We start from the raw sequence: 23,611 nt of genomic DNA, 5'->3' as shown, positions 1-23,611 counted from the left end.
ATTATATATTATCTATATCTCAGATTTAGAAAGTGCAGTGTAAAAACTATTTCTAGTAGTGATCTTGTGAAATGTGGTTCCTTACTAATCTACTGATAGTCAGCCGAAGTTACGGATCCAGAGCCCAAAGGGTAAGTACTTAGCCTACTATTATATGTAAGGTGCATTAGGGTAACTCCGAATGACAAAAATGCTCTGGTAATTCCGAAAGGGGAATCTTGATTTGATGCAAATAATGGTGATTTTTATGTGACTTTCGTAATTACTGTAATTAGACGACTTTCGGAATTACCCTAATGCACCTTACTAAGGTAAAAGTACCAGTGCTCGTCTAGATGCCACTTTCAGTCTTAAGACATTGTCAATAAATGTGACAGAAGGGTATCATGTACTGGGCATTAGCATGTCCAAGCACTGGTACTTTTACTTATCATATGATTTATTTTATACTAAATATTTTATGTGTAACAAAAATAGTGCGGATAGCATACTAGTGTGATAAAGGCTATCGCGTCGGTGTATCCTATTCGCATCTTTTTTCGTCGACTACATTTTTTTTTTACTAATCATCGGTTATGACTTATGCTAGGTTTACACGGGCTTAGTATTTGTCATTAGTATTAGCGATTAAGCTAGGGCTTGTCAGCAAAGTGGCAAGTAGCCGTCTACACATGGGTGTTAGAGAATAATATTAGTTACAAGATATTACTATGGTAACGACGTAAACTAATCACTAGAGTAGTTGAACTTCACTTGTCAGTAATATTTACACCACTTGAAAAGTGACAAGTATTAGTAGTTTTTTTGCCGGCGATACTTGTCGCTTAGAACTGACCTGTATTCACTTGCACTCGCAGTTGAACTTTACTAAGCACTTGTACAATATGTTTACACGCATGTGACAAAGTATAAGTGACATGCACTAAGCATTAGCTACTAAGCCCGTGTAGACCCAGCATAATGGAGTTAAAGGCGCGCTTTATTGTATCGCGGGGTCACATGACTGATAATAGTCGGACAGTGTTTTCGGCAAATTGTTTTTTTTTTCTCCACCCCATGCATCCTTTCCCTACCATGGGTCGTGGAAGGCGACTGCGGGATATGGGTTCAACTTTGTTTTGGACGGTGGCCTGGCCGCTAGCTTTCAACTCATTCAGTTAAAAGCCAAGACTGGCACTGCAACTTGAGCAGTTTCATGTGCTCTACAGGAGCGAAAATGCTATAATAGAAAGGAAGCCCCCCTTTCAATTTGGGAATTTTAGTTAAATATACTAGTGTTATTAACTAGATTTATCGTAAAAAATATTGTCCATAGAACAACTCAGTTAAAAGATATCGCGAAAAAATCTTAAAAATCGAGGTTCCGCTCTCGACTGTTTCCTCCTTCAAAACTTAATCAATCGGAACAAAATTTGAGAATCTGAATAACATTGAAGTAATCTGTGTCGGACCGTTTAGTTTTTTGGCTATTTGTTACCAATCTTGAGTATCACACCTTTTTTGCGCCATAATGAAAAAAGCCGTTTTTGGCATTTTTTGATTGGCTCTAGCGTCTTTAAAAATAAGAATATCAAAAAAATCAACGGTCCGACATGGATAAAAATAATAATAATCTGTGTTGAAAAAATCATTGCTCTATCTTCAAAAACCAGGGAGGAAATAGTCGAGAGCGTTTGTATGGAGAATTGACCCCTCCTGTATCGTCTTATTAAGAACATAATATATGCGTGAGTTTATGTAGGCAATTAGGCATCTTTGTAGTATATATTTTAGAAAGTCAGACGCTGGTAACTTATTATTAATCTGTGCTATTATAATGAGATGCAGGTACGGAACAGCTATGCACCGTCGGTATATCCATGACTGCGCATATTAATAACTGTTCATTATGGAACCACCGTAGCCCCTTTGTCTATGCACTAGACAACCTGCCATATAAAATGTTATTTAGAATGGATACTCAGACCATGCTCACTGTCACAGTGATTCTGATAGTACCTAGTGTACCTACATAATTTACAGGTTAATTACTATATACCTAATATATAATAAACCCCGACAGCGACAAAGATTAGATTAGATTAGATTAGATTAGATTATATTTATTTCTTGATGAAAATTACATGTTATTTTAAATTAAAAATAGCACCAATTCACAAAAAGATCGTCACAACATAATAATAAGAAAATAATTGATACAAACGATAATAATCATCAAATTAAAAAGTAAACCAATAATAATATGTCATAATAAAGCAATAAAATAAAAAAATAAAATTACATTAGTAATGTCCAAAAAACAAATGTTTGTATATAGTACTAGGGCTTCCTAGTGAATATAATGTCAAACGTCATAAGTGCTAAAAACAATGTCAAAAATCAAAGATAATAATAATACTATAAAAAAAAAAAAGCAATTTTATCAAAGTCCATTAATATTTGTTTTAAAGTGGATTGATTTTCATGAAACTTGGCTAAGAACACTCCCGACTAACGCCGTGGCTTGCGTGGGTGACGGTCGCGCGATGGTCGCGCGACGGCGATGCGACGCATACGAAATCAAACCTTATCGATATGGAAGTAGACGATGCGATGGCGACGGTTGCGCGACCGTCGCCCACGCAAGACACGGCGTAACTAAGCTTTCAAGCATCAAAAAAAACTAAATCCTAATCGGTTCATCCGTTCGGGAGCTACGATTCCACAGACAGACACACACACACATACAGACAGACAAACAGACAGACAGACACGTCAAACTTATAACACCCCGTCGTTTTTGCGTCGGGGGTTAAAAAGGAATTTCGAAACGAGTGGCGATAAATAAAAACACGACCTAAGGGGAGTGTTTTACATCGACACGAGTTACGAATTTCCTTTTCGCACGTGTATCGTACGACGTTTTTCAGTAGCTACACTAGCTACAGTAATTTTATATTGCACTAAAAGTATTTTCATGTACATTTTAATAGCTCCCTCAAACTGAAAATACTACAAATTATCTACCTAAAAATAAAAAAATAAAAAAAATAAAACGTTTATTCAGAACGTAAAGCTTAACCCTATTACATATCTTCTGCCAAACCACTTTGTGGTTTGTTGGCAGACGAGGCTCCCATACACTTATCAAGCTAAAATATATGTATAATATTTATATATATATATATATATATATATATATATATAAGTTTTTGCTATGCATACACACACACCTAGGTACGTATAATATCGAAAGTGAACATTTTTACAGAAAATGTGATAGCAAGGACTCGTCCAGACACGGTTCGTAAGAGAAACGCGCAGCGTCCGTGCTAAATCGCTCAGCTGCCACCCCTCACCCAAGACACACCCTAAAATTACACTTAACCGCGTCTAACAATACCCTAACCACCCACTGCGTACTCACTTCTAAACTTAAATGAGAACGTCGCCCAAAAGCAGTAATGAATGTGAAAGTGTCTAGTTGTTTATAAGTGACAAGAGCTGTGGTACCGGAGAGCGGATTACGCGAGGCGGAACGCGATGGCGGAGAGGGGAGCGGGGCGACGAGCGAGAAAGCTATAGCGGGCAGCGGCAGCGGGAGCGAGTGAGCAAGCCACGCGCGCCGGCGGGCAAGCTATGCCATTTAGTCCCGCGCAGCGCGCCGCTCGCGTCGCCCGCCTCCGCTGTCGCGTCCGCTGTTATGAAAGTCAAACTAGCCAAAGGGATGCGTTCGAAGAACATGGATAAACTTATAGCCGCTGTCCAGGCTAGAGAGTGCCTCTGGGACAAAAGCTATAGAGGACACAGGAACCGTTTTAAGCTGGAGCGGTATTGGAACGAAGTTGCCGCGGAAGTGGGGACTAGCAGTGAGTATTTGTTGCGGGTGAACGCTCTCGCGTCCGCCATTTTTGTTTTGCAAGCGGGTGAGTTGCGCATTTAGAGCGTACTCATCCGCTTGTGTATAATGTATGTAAGCGTGATGTAATTTTAATGCAGTGGATAGGCTCATTTGCATCGCTAAGGATGCGTCTTTCACTGTGAATGTTTATTTGAAGATTATGGCCTAGTTGTTTGTATTTACGTGAAGGGAAGCGAGTTTTTTTGATATAAAAACGAATTTGTTTACATACAGGGTGGCTTGTGGAATATTGCCGGTTCGAACCCGGTGTTGCAAAGTATTATCCTAGGCGTTGAACTAAATAAGTTAATTAGGTATAATGATTGAAATATTGATGTAAGGAAGGAATGTAAGGATTTTATTTCTGGGCTTAAGGCTTAACCCTTCGTCTGTGTTTGATAAGGCGTTGGACTTTAAAGATGTATATCAAAGTAAATTTTTTTATGACAATTTTTTGACAGACACAGACGAAGGGTTAAGTAATATTATATTTTATCCGGGAAATCAAAAATATACCCGTGCCCGTGTGGTGACGGGTTAAGAATTTCACCACCCTCTTTCTTCCCGTGGGTGTCGTAGAAGGCGACTGTGGGATATGGGTTAAATTGTGGCGTAGGCGAGAGGCTGGCAACCTGTCACTGCAATGTCACAGTTTCGTTTTCTTTCAACCCCTTATTTGCCAAGAGTGGCACTGAAACCTGAGTAGTTTCATGTGCTCTGCCTACCCCTTCATGGGACACAGGCGTGATTGTATGTATGTATGTATGTGTGTATCAAAAATATATTAATTAATAGTAGACATAGGTAGATCTACATTTTTCATTAATTAATAAATAACAAAAAAAAAACAACTTTTCTAAACTTCGAAGAGCCCGTTTAAGAGTAATCGGTGTGATTGATACTCCTTACAAAAGTTATTATTATGTTTTTTTTTTGTCCTTGGGCCGGAAAGCGTCAAATTTCAGGCCGCTACTCTAAACGAAGTTATCGCTTCCCGGCCCCATCGAACAGAAAAATAGTATTCACACCTTTTGGCCAATAAGAAAGAAAGCTTCAGATCACGTGTTTGTTGATCTTTCTTACTTTACTGGCCTAGGTATGAAAATGTACTAATTATATGTTTATGTTTGATTACTTTTATTTTCGATTTTTCGAATTAAATAAATATTATAGGACATTCTTACACAGCTTGACTGAGTCCCACGGTAAGCTCAAGAAGGCTTGTGTTATGGGTACTCAGACAACGATATATATATATATATATATATATATATATATATATATATATATATATATATATATATATATATATATATATATATATATATATTAGATAATATTATAGTTACAGTCTTGACAGAACTTCCATAAATTCCAGGTCTAAACTGCCGCAAACGCTGGAAGAACCTAAAAGACCAATGCCGCAAAGAGATGAAAAAGAACCCCAACGAGTCCGAATGGCCCCACTTCCCCAAGCTCAAGTTCATCCATCACCAGTTCCTGGCTGAAGAAGACGAAGACGAGGGTGACACCAATGATGAAGTCTTTAACGCTCTAGACGATTCGATAAAAAGACCAAAGCTAGGGTACACTATGAGGAAGAAGTTTCTCATGAATAAGAGGAGGACAATAGATGTGGATATGAATAAGTTGATAGAGTTGGTAAGGGCAAGGGATATTATATGGAATCGGCAGCTGAAGGGGCACCATAATTGGTACAAGTTGGATGAGAGTTGGAAGGAGATTGCGCAAGAGTTGGGAGTCACACGTATGTATATTTATATTCTACTAGCTTTTGCCCGCGGCTTCGCTCGCGTTAGAAAGAGACAAAGAGTAGCCTGTGTCACTCTTCATGCCTTCAACTATCTCCACTTAAAAAGTCACGTCAATTCGTCGCTCCGTTTGGCCGTGAAAGACGGACAAACAAACAGACACACACACTTTCCCATTTATAATATTAGTATGGATTTAGCTTTTGCCCACTCGCGTTAAATTCGAAAATTGCGGACACGCATGTGACACTCCTTGAGTTGCAGGCGTCCATAGGTTGCGGTGACCGCTTTCCATCAGGCGGACCGTATGCTTGTTTGCCACCGACGTAGTATTAAAAAAATGCTCCATACCAACTTTCACAACCCATTTTGGAGTTTGGGGGGTTAGAAAGAGACGAAAAGTAGCCTATGTCACTCTCCATCCCTTCAACTCCAACACAAAAAACACACGTCAAATTTGTCTCTCCGTTTTGCCGTGAAAGACGGACAAACAGACACACACACACACTTTCCGATGTATAGTATGGATTATTGTTTTGGTGCCCATAAAGTGCCACTTTGCCCACTTCGCGATAAAGTTAATTGCACCATATGTGCTGAATTGAGTAGTTTTGGTTTTTTATCTATCCTCTTAAGGTGCTGAAGTTTATGGTGCTCTTGGAACATGTACAAAAGTCTCAATTAGGGTATGACGGGTGACCATTAGACAACGAAAGGTCGTACAGCTCAGCCTGCGTCACTTGTACCACAAATTGCAATTCCGAATGGCCATTTACACCTCAGATAACTGTAATATGAATGGCGGCTCTTCATTCACATTTGGTTTCCATTCAAACTATAAAGTTGCGTAAATTGCCCCTCAGTGATTAATGTTACCACAATCTCTACTGTTGCAGTCTATCAATAGCAATAGGTAACAACTTACCTAATCGTTTTTGTGCGGATGACACGGGAGCCATGTCATCAAAGTTTTTCACGTGTGGCGTAAGTATGACACGGAGGCCGTGTCATGAAAGTGTTTCGCCGCCACAGCGTAAAGTTTTCTAAAATGGAACACGCAACGAATCGAGAATCGGTTAATGATAGCCTCTTTGTATTTATTATTTACAAATAGCACTATAAAAAATTTTTTAACCTAATTTATCAGACTTTTGAGAATACGGAATAGAAGCTTTTTAGGTCCACTACTGTAAATAAACTGTCTAACGTTCCCTAGACACCGCACTTGTCCATTCCTGCCGATCTATATTTACAACCACTCAATATTTCACTTGCAGGTGACGAAGCGAGACTCAAGTGGAAATACCTCAGAGACCAAGCGAGAAAGGAGGTCAGGAAGCAAGATTCAGAATGGGAATATTTACCTAAACTACAATTTTTAACCAACCAATTCAACGATTACGAGGAGACGCCAGGAACTGAGGATCATTTCGCTGATCACGACTTCGAGGCGCCAGAACAAAGCAGTAGTTATTACAATATAGAAGTACCGGAAGCGACGAATGTCAGCGTGAAAGACGATGAATTTGACGAGTTTGATACTAAGCCTATAATTATGGAGACTGATTTTTATGACGATGATGAAGAAGTCCCTAAAAGCCCTTGTACAACGGCCGGGCAAGAAGTTAGTGAGCCTGCGAAGGACGAAGATATAGGTTTCTTTAACAGTCTCTTGCCGCATGTGAGAAAACTTGGGCCAGCGAAGAAGCTGATGCTTAGAATGAAAATTCAGGAGTTGGTTTATAATACGGTTTATAATGAGACGTAAAATATCAGAATGATTTTATAGCGATACTGCCAAGATGATTGTAATTGCAGCTAATTTTGTCCTAAATATAAACAGATTATGTTCAAAAGAATAGTTATTTGTTATACAAGGGGGCAAAGTTGTATTTTAACGCCGAGTGTGGAATTGAAAAACGAGCAAGTGAAAGGATTCTATAGTTGAACCACGAGCGAAGCGAGTGGTTCGAGAATAGAATCCTGAACTTGCGAGTTTTTTAACACACGAGAAGTAAAATACATTTGCACCCGAGTGTAACACAAAACTTTTCCCCTCACTATAGCGAGGAAACTACAACGCAAAAAATGCGTTTATCACTGCTTCCAGTAGTTCCACAGGTGGTAAATCATCTTTATTACTAGATTCACCTACTTTTTTCAATTTTAAAGCAGTTAATTTGACTTTATTCAAGGTCAAATTACTTTACCCACTAGTGGATAAAATGCGTTTTTACCCGCTGGTATTAAAGGACAAAACACGTGTTTCCGAGCTAGTGAGGGGAAAAGTTATTATTTTGTTTGAGTTGATGATTAGTGTAAGAAAGACAATATTTCGTACCTATTTTATGTTTTGGTTACCAATGTCTATCTATACTGTGGAAATTGTACTTTTTAGGAATATTCGCAATTTGGTATCTCAGTCACGAACATTCATGTAAATCAACTTTAACGCATTTACGAAACCATGGCTGCCAAAAATGTATTGATTTAACCCTTTAACGGGCAAGACTCAAAAAAATCGTGAGTTCAAACCTCATCGCCATCCTGTAGTCCTAAAAATTCTATACAGGAAAAAAATACAAAAAGATAGTCATACAGGGTGGTCTGTTTTGAGACCAGTGCCCTATAAAGGGCTAAAGAATCCTTTTTTTCAGATTTCATATTCTGACATTTCCAGATACATTCACAAAGTAGGTATATTTCACGTAATTCGTATCTTCTTAAATTATCGCTATCGTTATCAGTGAACCATATCATATTTCGTAAAAAACACTCAGGGCGTCCTTCAGACCTCAGATAAATAGTTATTTGTAGCTCTATAAATGATAAGGTACAATTTACTAAGTTATAATACATATGTTTGAAATAAATGTCTACAAAAAATAATATGATTGAAGAAAATATATACGCCTGTAATCAAATAGACTGTGATTCAAATTGTCTCAATTTAGAGGATTTTTAATTGTACTTTATAATGTAAACTAATTTTCTTTATAATTCAACAATACCCCTTTTTAGTATTTTATCTCATTTTTTTATATTTTTTGTGTCGTCGGACGCAATTTGCATTTTATTCATTAGCCAAGAAAAGGGTTAACAAAAATATTAACAGTATCTTGCGATTAGTTTTAAAACCAAAATATTTTAAGTTATATTAAGTATTTAGTTTCACAAATAATTTGTAAGTAGATATACTCGTACGATGTGACGTGCTGGTAGGTGTGTACCTACATTTTTATGTTTGAAATATTTAATTGAATTTCTATCAAAATAAAATTACACACAAATATGTAACCCTATCATTAACCCTACGTCGTGTCAGACGACGCAAAATAAAAATTAGAAAAATAAAAAGATCCATCAGGGGCCCGTTTCTCTAAAGGTACAAGACTTGTAAGTATTACAAGTGTGTTTCCATGACAACCCATACGATTTGACAGTTCGCGCACTTGTAATACAAGGCTTGTACCTTTCGAGAAACGGGCCCCAGGACCAATTTCTCGAAGTTACAATTTACAAGTGGTTGTCAATGTCTAATATGACAAGTTGAAAAGAGACTTCCGCTTGTAACTTTCCGTTTTGAGAAATGGGCCCCACATTGCACAGGAATCACAGGCTAGGAGCGAATCGCGGAGTCTAATGTCCGGAGGCGAAGATTCGCTGAGCCAGCGCAGTAAATTTGTAAGTAGTATGTAAGTTTTCCTATTCGCAAACAACCAAATAAAGGAAGCGGGCCCTATTTCCTCGTTTTAACTATTACATCAACACCATTATCGACTGTTTTGACTTGAGCCGCCCGCGCGGTGTTAGGGCGGTTCCAGATTGGCGCATACGCGCGTATACTCTACTCGTCTCCGAATTACAAGCAATCTCACAGACAGGAACCCCACACCTGTATTTTTTTAGGCATCTTATTTTTCCACATATAGGTATATGTCACACCATCGGTTTTTGTATCCCGTCCCTATATAACGGTTTTTTTTATGTGATAGGAGGCAAACGAGCAGACAGGTCGCCTGATGGTAAGCGATCACCGCCGCCCATGGACACCCGAAACACCAGAGGTGTTGGAGGTGCGTTGCCGGCCTTTAAGATGGGTGTACGCTCTTTTCTTGAAGATTTGAAGGTCGTATCGATCCGGAAATACCGCAGGCGACAATTCATTCCACAGTTTAGCTGTGGTTATTTAATTCACAGTTATTAATTTTGACCATTCGCCAAATTGACGTGCTCTTGTGTTGGAGACTAAAACTCATTTTGGGTTATATCGATCCGAGTAAGTAATTAGGCTTACATGTACTTATAGATGACGTTATATAGGCCGAGATCGGGAAGGATCAGCTATAATTTGCAAATGTTCTGTGTCTTATATTGCTTACAACTCTTACAAGGCCTTTCAGAGATGGCATGGCTGAAAAGTCTCTGTAACATGTCGAAGCTGTCTTACGCCGTGTCTTGGGCGACGCGCGACCGTCGCCGTTGCGTCTCATACTTCCATATCGATAAGGTTTGATTTCGTATGCGTCGCATCGCCGTCGCGCGACCATCGCGCGACCGTCGCCCACGCAAGCCACGGCGTTAGCTTGCTATGCCAAGCGGATAGTGTGCACTGAGCCTTACTGTTTACAGTTACCGCTCGAAATATACTGGTTACGTTCAGTTTACAGAATCACTCACTTCTCTAATTGACAGATCGGTTTTGGTCTAAACATTTGGGTATTTTTGAATTATTCGCTGCAGAAATCAGTATTATATACAACAAGCTTTTGCCCGCGGCTTCGCTCGCGTTAAAAAAAGACAAAAAAATAGCCTATGTCACTCTCCACCCCTTCAACTATCTCCACTTAAAAATCACGTCAATACGTCGCTCCGTTTTGCCGTGAAAGACGGACAAACAAACAGACACACACACTATCCCGTTTATAATGCTAACAGGAGTTAAAAGAAGTTATTACTAGAACGTTTTTTTTATTTGTTTTATTTCCAATAGGAATACCAACATAAACCGGAGATACCTGCCGCGATAATAGAGGGTAGTGGTTTGATTCCATCTTGGCCAACTAAGAGGGCTTTTCCTTCATAATATCACATTTATTTCAGTTTTCCCTGACCTAAAAATTTCACCACCCCCTTTCTTCCTGTGGGTGTCGTAGAAGTCGACTGTGGGATATGGGTTTCATTGTGGAGTAGGAGGAAGGCTGGCAACCTGTCACTGCGATGTCACAATGTCGTTTTCTTTCAACCCCTTAATTGCCGAGAGCGGCAAACTTGAGTCCTTTCATGTGCTCTGCCTGTCCCTTTATGGAAATATAGGCGTGATTATATGTATGTATGTTATTTCAGGTTATCAGAAGAATAGCCACATTAATATCTTGTATATATCTGATTTCACTTTTTTCGGATTGACCGATAAAGTTTTAGACGTGACTAAGCAACCCCTGTTAAATTCAATCAGACATCGCAATGACGAATTCCATGAACTCGTTTCCAAATAATCAACACATAGGTACCTACACCACCGTCCACATTGTTAAGGCCCCGTAGGTCCCGAACCTTCTTCTCTTTCCTTTCATGACCTGATTTACGGTGCAATGTCCGAGAAATATCGCTTTTGGTGACCAAACATATGTTCTATGATTATAATGAATTTTTCGACATGTCACTCACCTTTGCTTATCGATTGTTTATTTAAATGTAATTAATTTTGTAAAAGTTTAGTTCGACTAAACTGATTAAAAATGACATGCAACTATTGTTATCAATAAATTTTTCATTTTCTAAGCTAAGCAAATCTACGCGAGAGCGACATACGTACTAACCTCATAGTTGACAAGGGAAGCTTGCAAGTCTTGCAACCGATTGCGACGTTTTGTTACGATGCCTTCTTTCCCTTTTGATTTTGACCAGTAATTAATACAAAATGGTTATGCCGAATGCAGGGAATTCATCTCAAATAATTGCCAATTTTCAGAAACTATTTTTGTACTTGCTACTTGGTATTACATTTAAAATCTATGTTCGCGATTTTTTTCACTCGGATTCTCAGGTTTCGAGTTGATGAAGCCCATCGTCCCATAGGATTAAGATTCCTAATTAAATATTTTAGCCTTACTAATAGTCATACTTGTTATGGAGAATTTTTGACCAAAAGCTGCACTTTTAGATGGAAGCAAGCCGCTTTGCATGGTGATAGTAGACATCATAGTAAACGATTTTTTCCGAGGATATCGAAATTTCATCCCTTAGGAAGCCGAGCGCAGCGAGGTGTTTTATGAAAATGAAAAAAATTCTATCTTTTTATCATATGGTCCGATTTTGACAAATCGTATCTCAAATGAAAGATATTGATTAGTGCAACTTAAAAAAAAATATTGTTCAGAAAAAGTAACAAAAAAATTGAAAAATGTAAATTTACGTATCGCATTAAACAACTTCAAAGAATGAATGACAAAATGTACAATATCGATATACGAGTTTTTTATATCAAAGACAGTAAAATTCATAATTGAAAACTAAAAACCTCATCGAAATCGGATCAGTAGTTTTTAAGGTACAAGTTGCCAAAGTTGGAAAAGTTTAGTTTATATGATCACTTTGCAATTCCTTTGCCAGAAAGTCAGAAATAATCTATTTTTCTTAGACACAAAAGTACACAGTGACAGTACACATCAAAATAAAAGTTTTTTTCTCGAGGATATCATAATTTAAGCCCTTAGAAGGACGAGCGTAGTGAGGACTATTAAAAACTGTTAAAAAAAATTCTATTATTTTTGTGCTTTGTCCGATTTTGACAAAAAATGTGTCAATTGAAAGGTATTGTTTAATGTAATCGAAAAAAAAATTTAAAAAAAAATTGCTAAAAAAGTGTAAGAAAAAATTAAAAAAAACTTAAATTTTCGTATCACGCTGAATAACTGCTAAGAACGACAGATAAGATGTACAATGTCGATATATGAGTTTTTAAAATCAAAGAGAAATAAATTCATAATTATAAACTGAAAACCGAATCGAAATCGGATCAGTAGTTTTTAAGATACAAGTTGCCAAAGTTGGCTTAGTTTGTTTACATGGTCGCTTTTAAATTATTCAGCCAAAAAGTCAGAAATAATATATTTTTTAATACAGTTGCTCAAAAAGTGCCCGTTTTTTGGCTGTTTAGCGTGCGAGAAGTTGTATTTTACGAACTAGTGCGTAAAAAGTATAATACGTTCCATTTTACGACTACTTACCGAGCTGTTTTCATATTAGTCCAGTTTACTAAGACAGAATAAAACTATAAACATACTATTAAGTGATTAATATTTAAAACGTTAATATTTCAAATGTAATTGTTTACTTTTAGTCATACTAAACATAATTTATAAAATGGTTTATACTTTGAAAAATCGGTCATAATGAGTCGTGTAAACAGAACATGATTGGAACGAAACGCGTCTTCTACTGTCAAAGTAGAGGCGTCTACCATGTTTTAACTTAATGCACGTTCAAAAAACCTCAATATGTTACGCGATTTGTCATAATTATTTTACGTTATTTGCAATACGTCGGGGCATAAATGGATCGATTAAATTAAAATGTAGTTGTACATTAAACAATCGTCCCGAATCGTAAATGTTTATGTTTTTATGGCACCCAATGAAATAAATTATGTTAGATGAATAGCAAACTCGAAAATATGCACGCATGTTTAAAAGCTTCAAAAATACGCCTTTGAATTGTCAAATAATCCGTCAATGTCCATGGGAAAATTGATAGTTCGGATTGTTTTATTTCGTTGCAAGTAGTAGTGTTTTTTCGCAACTGTATTAAAAAACGTCGTTCGTCACACGTGCGAGAATGTCATTCTTCACTCGTCCCGAGATTTGCCACTCGCGTGCCGCTCGTGGCAAAATGTCTCGGGACTCGTGAAGTAATGACATACTTCTCGCACTTATAACGAAATGTACTATTTCTTACAGCTAAGAGTATGCATTGATAGAAGACATCATAATAAATGATTTTCGCTGAGGATATAAAAAATTCATCCCTTAGGAATCCGAGCGTAACGAGGTCTGCAACGAAAACAACAAAAAAACAAGTTTTTTTTTTGGGTGGTCTGATTTTTACAAAACGTGTGTCAGTTGAAAGAAATTAATTTATGTAACATAAAAAAAAAAAACTTGTTTTTTTGTTGTTTTTCGTTGCAGACCTCGCTACGCTCGGATTCCTAAGGGATGATATTTTTATATCCTCAGTGAAAATCATTTATTATGATGTCTTCTATCAATGCATACTCTTAGCTGTAAGAAAAATATATTATTTCTGACTTTTTGGCTGAATAATTTAAAAGCGACCATATAAACAAACTAAGCCAACTTTAGCAACTTGTATCTTAAAAACTACTGATCCGATTTCGATGCGGTTTTTAGTTTTCAATTATGAATTTATCTGTATTTGATATAAAAAAACTCGTATATCGATATTGTACATTTTGTCATTCATTCTTTGAAGTTGTTTAATGCGATACGTAAATTTATATTTTTCAATTTTTTTGTTACTTTTTCTGAACAATATTTTTTTTTAAATTTTTTTTTTAAGTTGCACTAATCAATATCTTTCATTTGAGATACGATTTGTCAAAATCGGACCATATGATAAAAAGATAGAATTTTTTTCATTTTCATAAAACACCTCGCTGCGCTCGGCTTCCTAAGGGATGAAATTTCGATATCCTCGGAAAAAATCGTTTACTATGATGTCTACTATCACTATGCAAAGCGGCTTGCTTCCATCTAAAAGTGCAGCTTTTTTTTCATAACTAGTATGACTATAAAAATTGTGATCGAAATAAAGCGCTACAAAAAGCTCCGCTTCTGAACCTACGGCGCCTTAACACAGTCATGCGTACAATACATGCGTAGGCGTCGATAGAGTTGTCTTAATGTGTTGAATATTTACCTGCGCAAAGTGATGAATGGGAGGTGGATTTAGATCCAGAACTCAATGTTAGTGAGGCGGCAATAAAGGGAAGTGTGAACTTTGGCATTTTTGTGTGAAATCTAAATGTATTTAGAAGGAAAATCGTATTTTATGCAATCATATTATTAAATTAAATTAAATTAAAATTAAATTAAAATTATTTATTAAAATTATTTATTTATTATATTATAATTGGGTTAGTTTAGAATTTAGACCACAAGCTTGCTGAGCCGTACGGAACGAGATTGAAAAGCTTGATATTACCTCTATTTATATAAACTTGCACCTATTTCTTCTTTTTAGTTTAGGTCATTGGTTGACTGGTAGAAAATCCATTATGGCAGTAATGTCGCCATTTGTGCTTCCATGTACTTACAGTAAAATGATTAAACTCACGCCTGTATTCTCAAAAGGATTAGGCATAGCAGTATAGGACATGAAACTTCTCAAGTTTCTGTGCCACTCGTAGCAATCTATACTAATATTATAAATGGGAAAGTGTGTAGGTATGTCTGTTCGTTTGTCCGTCTTTTACGGTAAATCGGAGCGACGAATTGACGTGTTTTTAGGGTTCCGTAGCCAAAATGGCAAAAACGGAACCCTTATAGTTTCGTCATGTCCGTCTGTCCGTCTGTCCGTCTGTCCGTCTGTCCGTCTGTCACAGCCGATTTACTCGGAAACTATAAGTACTACAGTGATGAAATTTGATGGGAATATGTGTTGTATGAACCGCTACAAAATTATGACACTAAATAGTAAAAAAAAGAATTGGGGGTGGGGCCCCCCATACATGTAACTGATACTTTTTGTTTCTTTCTAACGCGAGCGAAGCCGCGAGCAGAAGCTAGTTTGAAATAAAACGAAATTTTGTTGCAGTGGAAGGCTAGCCCATCGCTCGAGCTCACGTTAATATTTTCATATTTATGTAAATCTGCTCGTGCGGTGACGGGTTAAGAATTTCGTCACCCCCTTTCTTCCTGTGGGTGTCGTAAAACTCGACTGTGGGATATGGATTAAATTGTGGCGTAGGGCCGTAGGCGAGAGGCTGGCAACCCGTCACTGCATGCAATCATGCAATGTCACAATTTCGTTTTCATTCAACCCGTTATTTGCCAAGTGGCACTGAAACTTGAATAGTTTCATGTGCTCTGTCTACCCCTTTATGGGATACAAGCGTGATTGTATGTTATCGTCATAAGGCCTCGTACATCTTGTAAGATGATTTAAACAGCGTCTGAATGTGAGAGACAACTCCTCTCGTGACTACGCTTGTGCGGCTTGTGTAGGACATGTGTCATGTACTAATAGTACAAAAGACACGATTCCCTGCACTGTACTAGACCTAACTACTCCCAAATGATTCTGCTCTCTAGTACATTTAGTACACTCACACACGCGCAACAGAATGGGAGCGAAGAGACGAGGAGTGACAATGACAGCAAAGCGATCCGTGTGATCCGATCGTAACCGAACTGACCGACTGACTCGGACCGAGAGCGCGCGAAAACGGCCGATCAGCTCTCGGCTAGTACGAGCGAGCGTTACTGTACGCCATATGCACAATTTGTCTCTCGCTCTCTCGTTGTACTACTGTCCTAAATGTCCTAAAAGAACGAACTAGTACACTTTGGAGATCGTACTAGTTGGGAGCGATCTTTTCAGTGAACGAGCAGGCACAACTCTGCTCGTGACTATAAAGACCTATTCGGGAGCGACATGAACGTCCGCATTTCTTACATTTAAATTGAGATCCAATCGCCGAGGAGACAGTATCGCGGTTGTGTCTTTTTGCACGCTTTACGGCTAAGCCTTGAAACCAGGTGTTTTCATGGGTTTCTCTACCTTTTGAGACCGCGTTACAGTCGATGCCAAAAGCAACCAAGTCATGCAGTCCCTAAATCGTACTATGGGTCGACCTACGTTACGCTTCTTAAATGCGACTTGGCTTATCAATAATAGTATTGTATTTTAGTATTGTATGTATGTAAATATATAATAGTATAGCTGTGAATGTCCAATTCATACATACCTTCTTATACACGAATGAACTATTAGCAGTTCAAACCTATTATTTGAGAAATTGTTTATTGCCTTCGTAACATATTATTGCACGATAACCATCGAGGTGCTTACATTTGCACGTCAGGGTTTTTCCTGCTATATCAGGTGTTTGTACTAGGCATTAAGAGAAAAGTGGATGAAGATAATTTTGTAAAGTGGTGGCGAACTGATAAAGTACTGAGGTCAAATAGTCGATTTAATAAACATCTAGCTTTTATTTAATCTGTTAAAAAATTAAAATTTTGAAAAAACCCCCGACCGCTACATAGTAGACCGATTTTCATGAAACATGGCTAAGAACACTCCCGACTAACTCAGCTTTCAGACAAAAAAACGGAGTCTAAATCTGTTCATCCGTTCGGGAGCTACGATGCCACAGACAGACACACACACAGACAGACAGACACGTCAAACTTATAACACCCCGTCGTTTTTGCGTCGGGGGTTAAAAATGTGTGTGGTTATGGATCAATAAATAAACTTTCCCGATTTGTCTACGCACTCAGCGTACTGAAAAGTAGCACTACCCTAGAGTGTGCGCTTGCCGCGTATCACTCGCAGGCAGTCGCCTGGCTACGCTATGGACTCCTCCTGTGGGGCCATAGCACTGATATACAAAACGTTTTTATTATGCAAAAAAAATGTATTAGAATCCTAGCAAACATACATCAACCCCAGAGCTGCAGACCCCATTTCAAAAACTTAAACCTGTTGACTCTCCCTTCCCTGTATATTCTGGAAGTTGCATCATTTGTTAGAAAAAACCTGCATTTATTTAAATTTTATCAAAATCCTCGCCGCCATCAGTATCTAGAACTACCAGAACCTAAATTAGAAATATTTAAAAACGGACCATATTACAGAGCCATCAATATCTATAATAAAATCCCCACACACTTAAAAACTGAAAAACTAGACTCAGTATTTATAAGCCGACTTAAATCTATACTGGTGGATAAATGTTACTACAAAATAGCAGATTTTTTAGATGATGATACAATGTAATTTTATAGTACATCTGATCATACATATTATAAATAAGCAAACTGTATAATTATTAGTATTAGTTAGTACCTAAGTGACACATCTGTATTTTGCTACACCCTTATCGGGGTCCATGTATGTAATACATATGTATTGTATGTGGTATGCAAATAAATTCTCTCTCTATTCTCTCTCTCTCTCAATTTTAGACGTTAAAAAATGCTATGTGGCTATTTTATAGCTAAAATCAACAGCTTTTTATAACCTTATTGACATATAAAAGGGTTAACATGCGGAGGGAAGGTGAAAATCAGAAAAGTATTATATATCCAGGTTAATGTTGATAAACAAGTATAAACGTATAAACATACATATAAGTAGTTAACTAGACGTAACTTTTTTTGCGAACATTGTTGTTTTTCAGCACTACATTTTCTTATTACATCAAGTTATTTCACAAAGGATTTATTATATGAATGAAAACGCATTGCACTGCATCAATCTTCCCTTCAAATCAAAAGGGTGCATGCGTTTAGGAAAACTCTGGTAGTTAAGCCTGTTTAACACGGAATGGTGGATGCATCTCATCAATGCTGATATCTTTATGCTGAGTTCGTTCACCCATTGAGGGTTGCAGATTTGTACAGATTAGGTATAGAATAGACAGACAGAGTCTAAAACACGATGTGAGTACAGTGAACCAATTAGAACCCTAGGCCACTGTAGATCTATGTCATAGTGACGATAAATCAGGTTGTAAGTAGGGATGTACCGACTATTGATTTGGCCGACAAGGCCGACTACCGACTAGTCGGCGCTTGGGTGGCCGATTAGTCGGCCGACTAGTCGGCTAGTCGGCCAAAACATAATTTTCGACTAAATACACATTTTTGAATGTCATTTTTGGTCCTTCGTTCGCGCTTTTCATGAGTTTTTACAAGTTCAAAGATTCATGACATTTTTGATATACATTTTCCAGTTTTAACAACTGGCTTTGCATAGTGGGTAATTTATTTCTGTGATGATATTTATTATTTTGCCAAAAAAATAGGAATTACGAATAGCATAATACAACCATAATTTTCAGCTGGTGATTTAATTTTGTTCTGTTTTTCTATCACTAATGAAGTGCCGACTAATCGGCCCTTTTTGCCGACTAATCGCCGACTACAAATGTGGCCGGATAGTCGGTTTTCCCGACTAGTCGGCGAGTAGTCGGTACATCCCTAGTTGTAAGAAATCTCTCACTGCTTGTCATTTTGACATGGTTGTAGAGTGGCCTAGGGTTCCAATTGGTTGACTGTACCTACATTACGACACAACTGCGGAAAATAAAAGGAGGAAGTTCGAAACGAGTGGCGATAAATTAAAACACGACCGAAGGGAGTATTTCAAATCGATACGTTTTACGAAATTCCTCTTCGCCGGGACAAGAATTACACTACTTTGCGCACTAGTGCGGGAAAAACACAGAGAACCTCCTATAGAGTGCCAATATTGTAAATTTTGTGCGCGCTACAAATCACCAGTGCTTGGGGCGCGAGGAGCGGGAGGGGAATGTGTTTAGCGCGCTGCGATTGGTCGTTTCAAGGACGGCAGGCAGTCGCGCCAGATGAAAAGGGAGTCACGTAAATAGCCAGTGTAAGTTGACCTATGCCGGCTCTGAATAAATTGGACGGTGTTATGGAATAGCGAACTAAGCGCCAAAATCCGAAAAAAAAGTTATGAATGCAGTTCGGATATAAATGTGATAATCTATAGTATTGACTACTTCTTTGTTGAAAAATCATGCTTACAGCCTTATTTTAAGGGGTAGAATCAAGCGACACGTTAAAATTTGTATGGCCCTGTGTACTAAGTCGTTACGTAAAAACGAATTGAACGCCAAATTTACTTTTACAAATTAAAATAAGCGTATATTCTAAATCGCAAAATCGAGTTAAACGCCATAAAGATGTTATTAATTCGTTTTGGTTTAAAGTTTTGATGATTTATAAACGCAATATCGATTTAACCGCCCTAATGGTGTCGTTTAATTCGTTGTTACATATTTGAAATTGCAGGATATTTCGCTTAATGAGAACTAAGTATCAAGCGGTTTTGTTATATCATAATATTATCTTATGTGTGTAATCCTGGCTAGGACTAATGAATTATTATTAGTTACAATGCCAATTTTGCCATATATGCTGATTTTTTTGACATTTATTAAAAAAAGTTGATTGCACAACAAAACTAAATTGTTAGACGGATTAGTCCTAATCATTGTGGAGGAAAACATTGTTGTTGATTTATTTACAATAGCACTATTTACTCAAATATATGGAATTTTATTTTATTCCAGTATTCACTTTACCTCTAACAATTTGCATTAAAGAATCAAGCGACAAAATATGTCTCATAGTACGCTACGGCGAAATAAATTAACCTCATCGCAGTATTAGTTCAATAAAGAATCAAGCGGAAAAACGTTAATAACTTCGAAACTAGAATAGGTATGGTGTTATTTTTTTTTCTATTTAAATTATGAACACTTTTATAGGTTCAATGTCAAAATTAACTTTTTTGCTTTATAAATGAACTTACAACAACTGATTCAAATTTCAAATCTTTCTAGCTCATTTTCTCGATTTCAACTAACTGTCGCTTGATCGCTTATTCCATAACACTGTCCAATTATAAATATGACTTATTTGTGGAATGTAATACCGTCTGTTTTTAAATTTGATCTTCTTGTTACCTTTCCACACCATTTCACACTACAGGTGGACATCTTTAAGACATCAAAATACCCTTTTTCAATTTTTTTATTGCGAAAAACACGAGCTGCTTTCGGGTCGGTTACTTGGTCGTTACTGATCGGGCACGGCGAGCGCCCGCGCTTATATCATGGCAAATACAAGTAAGGCTGGTGACCGCGAGTCGTCTTGTAATGGATGTCTATAGGGGTTGGTCTGTGGGGAAAAAGCACCATATGTGCTGCAAGTACTAATTAACCATGCATACTTAGCGGATAATTCCAAGGCATAATGTATGCAAAATTTCCACAAAAGGAAAATATGTCCGCATTCTATGCGAATACGAGTAAAGATCGAGCCTAACGCCCTTATTCATAAACGTACTTTAAAGTTATACATACATACATACATACAATCACGCCTGTATCCCATAAAGGGGTAGGCAGAGCACATGAAACTACTAAAGCTTCAGTGCCACTCTTGGCAAATAAGGGGTTGATAGAAAACGAAACTGTGACATTGCAGTGACAGGTTGCCAGTTAGTTAAAGTTATCAATAGAGAGCGGATTCCTGGTAGCGATTTAAATATTAATGTGGATATGACTTGCATAATTTATTATTTTTCTACATACAAAAAAAATCCGAACAAAAGTAAAACCCTTTCTGAGTACTTTTGTGAATATTGGGCAAAAGTTATGATGTAAATAAATTAAAAAAATTAAGTTGTTCTTCTTTAATATTTCTTGTACTCATTGCACAGTAAAAACTTCTATTACGACTTAAAGAATAGAAAAATAAAAATAATTCGCTTAATGTATCCGTTATTTAGACTAAAACAATTTTCTTCAAATGTAGTTTGTTGCAAAAATTACATTAATATAAATTCAGCGGTTTTTCGGTGTGCGATGTAATAATAATAGATTGTTAGATCTTATTACGTCATGTAAACCACATGACTGTACTTAAAAAATTGCACTAGTCATATCCATATTAATATTTAAATCGCTACATAAAATCCGCTCTCTAGCAAGCCGATAAAGTTCGTTTGTCCTTTTCTATCTCACTCATACGCCGGAAAGAGACAAATGAACTTTATTGGCTTCATAACTTTAGAGTACGTTTATGAATAAGGGGTACGTTTATGAATAAGTATATATATGAGTCTATTCTACTGTTATAATTAAATTCAAAGCCTGTCTATGTCAACAGTCTGTGCGGAAAGAGAAGAGTCATGAAATGTATACCTAAGTCCCCATACATTCCACAACACATTTTTTTCCAAGCGAATTCTAATGAAGATCAAAGTCGATGTTCCTCTTCCACTCTCGCATTGCATAATCTTTGGCCTGCACTTTGACGATTTATAGCATCAAAACGAGTGCATCCGAGCTAAATACGAAACAAATTGATTTATCATGCAGCCCAGAATACCGGGTTAATTATATGTCAGGGCCGGTCTGAGTGGAAATAGACCGGGACAATTTTTAGGCTTCTGGTTTTGAAACTGTCTGGATGGTTCACCTTTGACCGCTCTGTGACCCATATAGTTTATATCTGTCGATTGTTCTTTCTTGTGGTTACGGGTTTAGAATTTCAACCCCCTTTCTTCCCGTGGCTGTCGTAGAAGTCGCCTGTGGGATATCCCCATATGGGTACAACTATGGTGATGCCGAAAGGTCAACAGCTTGTTATTGCTATATTACAATTTTATTTTCCCCTCACTAGCTCGGAAACAGGTGTTTTGTCCTTTAATACCATCGGGTAAAAACGCATTTTATCCACTAGTGGGTAAAGTAATTTGACCTTGAATAAAGTCAAATTAACTGCTTTAAAGTCAAATTAATTGACAAAAGTAGGTGAATCTAGTAATAAAGATGATTTACCACCTGTGGACCTACTGGAAGAAGTGATAAACGCATTTTTTGCGTTGTAGTTTCCTCGCTATAGTGAGGGGAAAAGTTTAGTGTGACACTCGGGTGCAAATGTATTTTACTTCTCGTGTGTTAAAAAATTCCACACTCGGCGTTAAAATACAACTTTGCCCCCTTGTATAACAAATAACTATTTCTTTGTACCCCTTAATTGCTATTGAATAGGCCGGCCGTTTCTCAGTGGATCACCACAGGTAAATTATTTTGGCCGCACGATCATCTCCCATTGTCCTGCACATGGCAGAGCCAGCGAAGATGAGCAGCTTTGCTCTCGCCGATGACGTTGGGTTCGTCCACTAGGTCTTCCACTTTCAAGTTCAAGTTCTTCCTGACTGATGTACTTACTTGTTTTAAAAAAATAAAAAGCTTTTTGCTCTGCATGTAGGTACAACATTAATCGTTTTGGTGGTGGTGAGTCTGCATTTGACACCCCTGCTCAGCTGGGGTGTGAGTGGCCCCTTCCGCGCTGGGCGCTGTGGGTTCTGTTTCGGGGCGCGCCTCATTCCCGTGGGGCGGTCTGACGCCGTTGTTTTGGGGACGACTGGGCGATCCGGTGATTGCTAGCCCTGCCGGCCGTTATACAACCCCGCGACCCAGCCTGGTGATACCGTTTGAGCGGGGCCAGGTTTCGGGGCCACAGTGAAGGCGGCCGGCAGCTCGGGCTAGCGTGGGCGTGGTGTTGTGATGTTCAGTGTGGTGTGGGGGTGTTGTCTTCTTCTTGATGTCACATTAATCGTACATGGTACGTCGTGATATCTAGCCGCCTAGCCGAAACGGCAATCGTTGACGCTAGACGCCGATCGAAACGCAGTCTGGCTCTGTCGCGCCAATACGGACTAGCGATGGAGATAACTTACGATAACGATATTATCGAAAGCATTTGTGCATTTGGCTACGTTTTTTTTTTAAATTATAAATGGGCTTACTCTTGACCACAGATTAGCCAAAGGCAAAGACGTGGCCTACGATGGAGTGAGCTCGCCCAGAAGATGCCTGTTCACTCTCGATTTGAAGGTTGCCGGGTCATATGAGCTCGGAAATATAGCCGCCGGCAAGGAATATATATATACCCTGCACATGTTAGTATGTAAACAAATAATGTATTACCGCCTGATTCACGCCAACAATTATACCCGATTTATTGATAGGTACCATCGTCAACACTCATCATTGGTAGACCTTGTTGTAAAGACATAAGATCCATCTATGGGCAGTTCAGCCTGTTGATGCTAGGGTTCTGAGAAACATTCAGAATTAAACCCTGCGCCATCAATGTTGTTCGGT

The 23,611-nt window shown here is 38.0% G+C and overlaps 2 protein-coding genes across 3 annotated transcripts in view; one reads left to right on the top strand and one right to left on the bottom strand.

Annotated features, from left to right (window-relative positions):
- Window positions 1-23,611, bottom strand: part of LOC125237406 — a 90,209-nt gene that overhangs the window by 34,119 nt on the left and 32,479 nt on the right. The gene's annotated exons all lie outside the window — the stretch shown is intronic.
- On the top strand, window positions 3,311-8,944 carry LOC125237407. The gene is made up of 4 exons (XM_048144450.1): window positions 3,311-3,848; window positions 5,259-5,648; window positions 6,930-7,510; window positions 7,939-8,944. The coding sequence occupies exons 1-3, from the start codon at window positions 3,683-3,685 to the stop codon at window positions 7,418-7,420; spliced, it is 1,047 nt and encodes a 348-aa protein (XP_048000407.1). The 5' UTR covers window positions 3,311-3,682; the 3' UTR covers window positions 7,421-7,510; window positions 7,939-8,944.

Source organism: Leguminivora glycinivorella, chromosome 21 (assembly GCF_023078275.1).
Source record: "Leguminivora glycinivorella isolate SPB_JAAS2020 chromosome 21, LegGlyc_1.1, whole genome shotgun sequence".
Taxonomy (NCBI): domain Eukaryota; kingdom Metazoa; phylum Arthropoda; class Insecta; order Lepidoptera; family Tortricidae; genus Leguminivora; species Leguminivora glycinivorella.
This window is presented reverse-complemented; position numbering and strand designations above follow the sequence as displayed.

Excerpts from the sequence above, each read along its gene's own strand:
- LOC125237407 (XM_048144450.1), top strand. The coding sequence starts at position 3,683 with ATGAAAGTCAAACTAGCCAAAGGGATGCGTTCGAAGAACATGGATAAA. Across the intron at positions 3,849-5,258 it reads CGCGGAAGTGGGGACTAGCA|GTCTAAACTGCCGCAAACGC; the intron begins GTGAGTATTTGT and ends CATAAATTCCAG. Across the intron at positions 5,649-6,929 it reads GCAAGAGTTGGGAGTCACAC|GTGACGAAGCGAGACTCAAG; the intron begins GTATGTATATTT and ends TTTCACTTGCAG.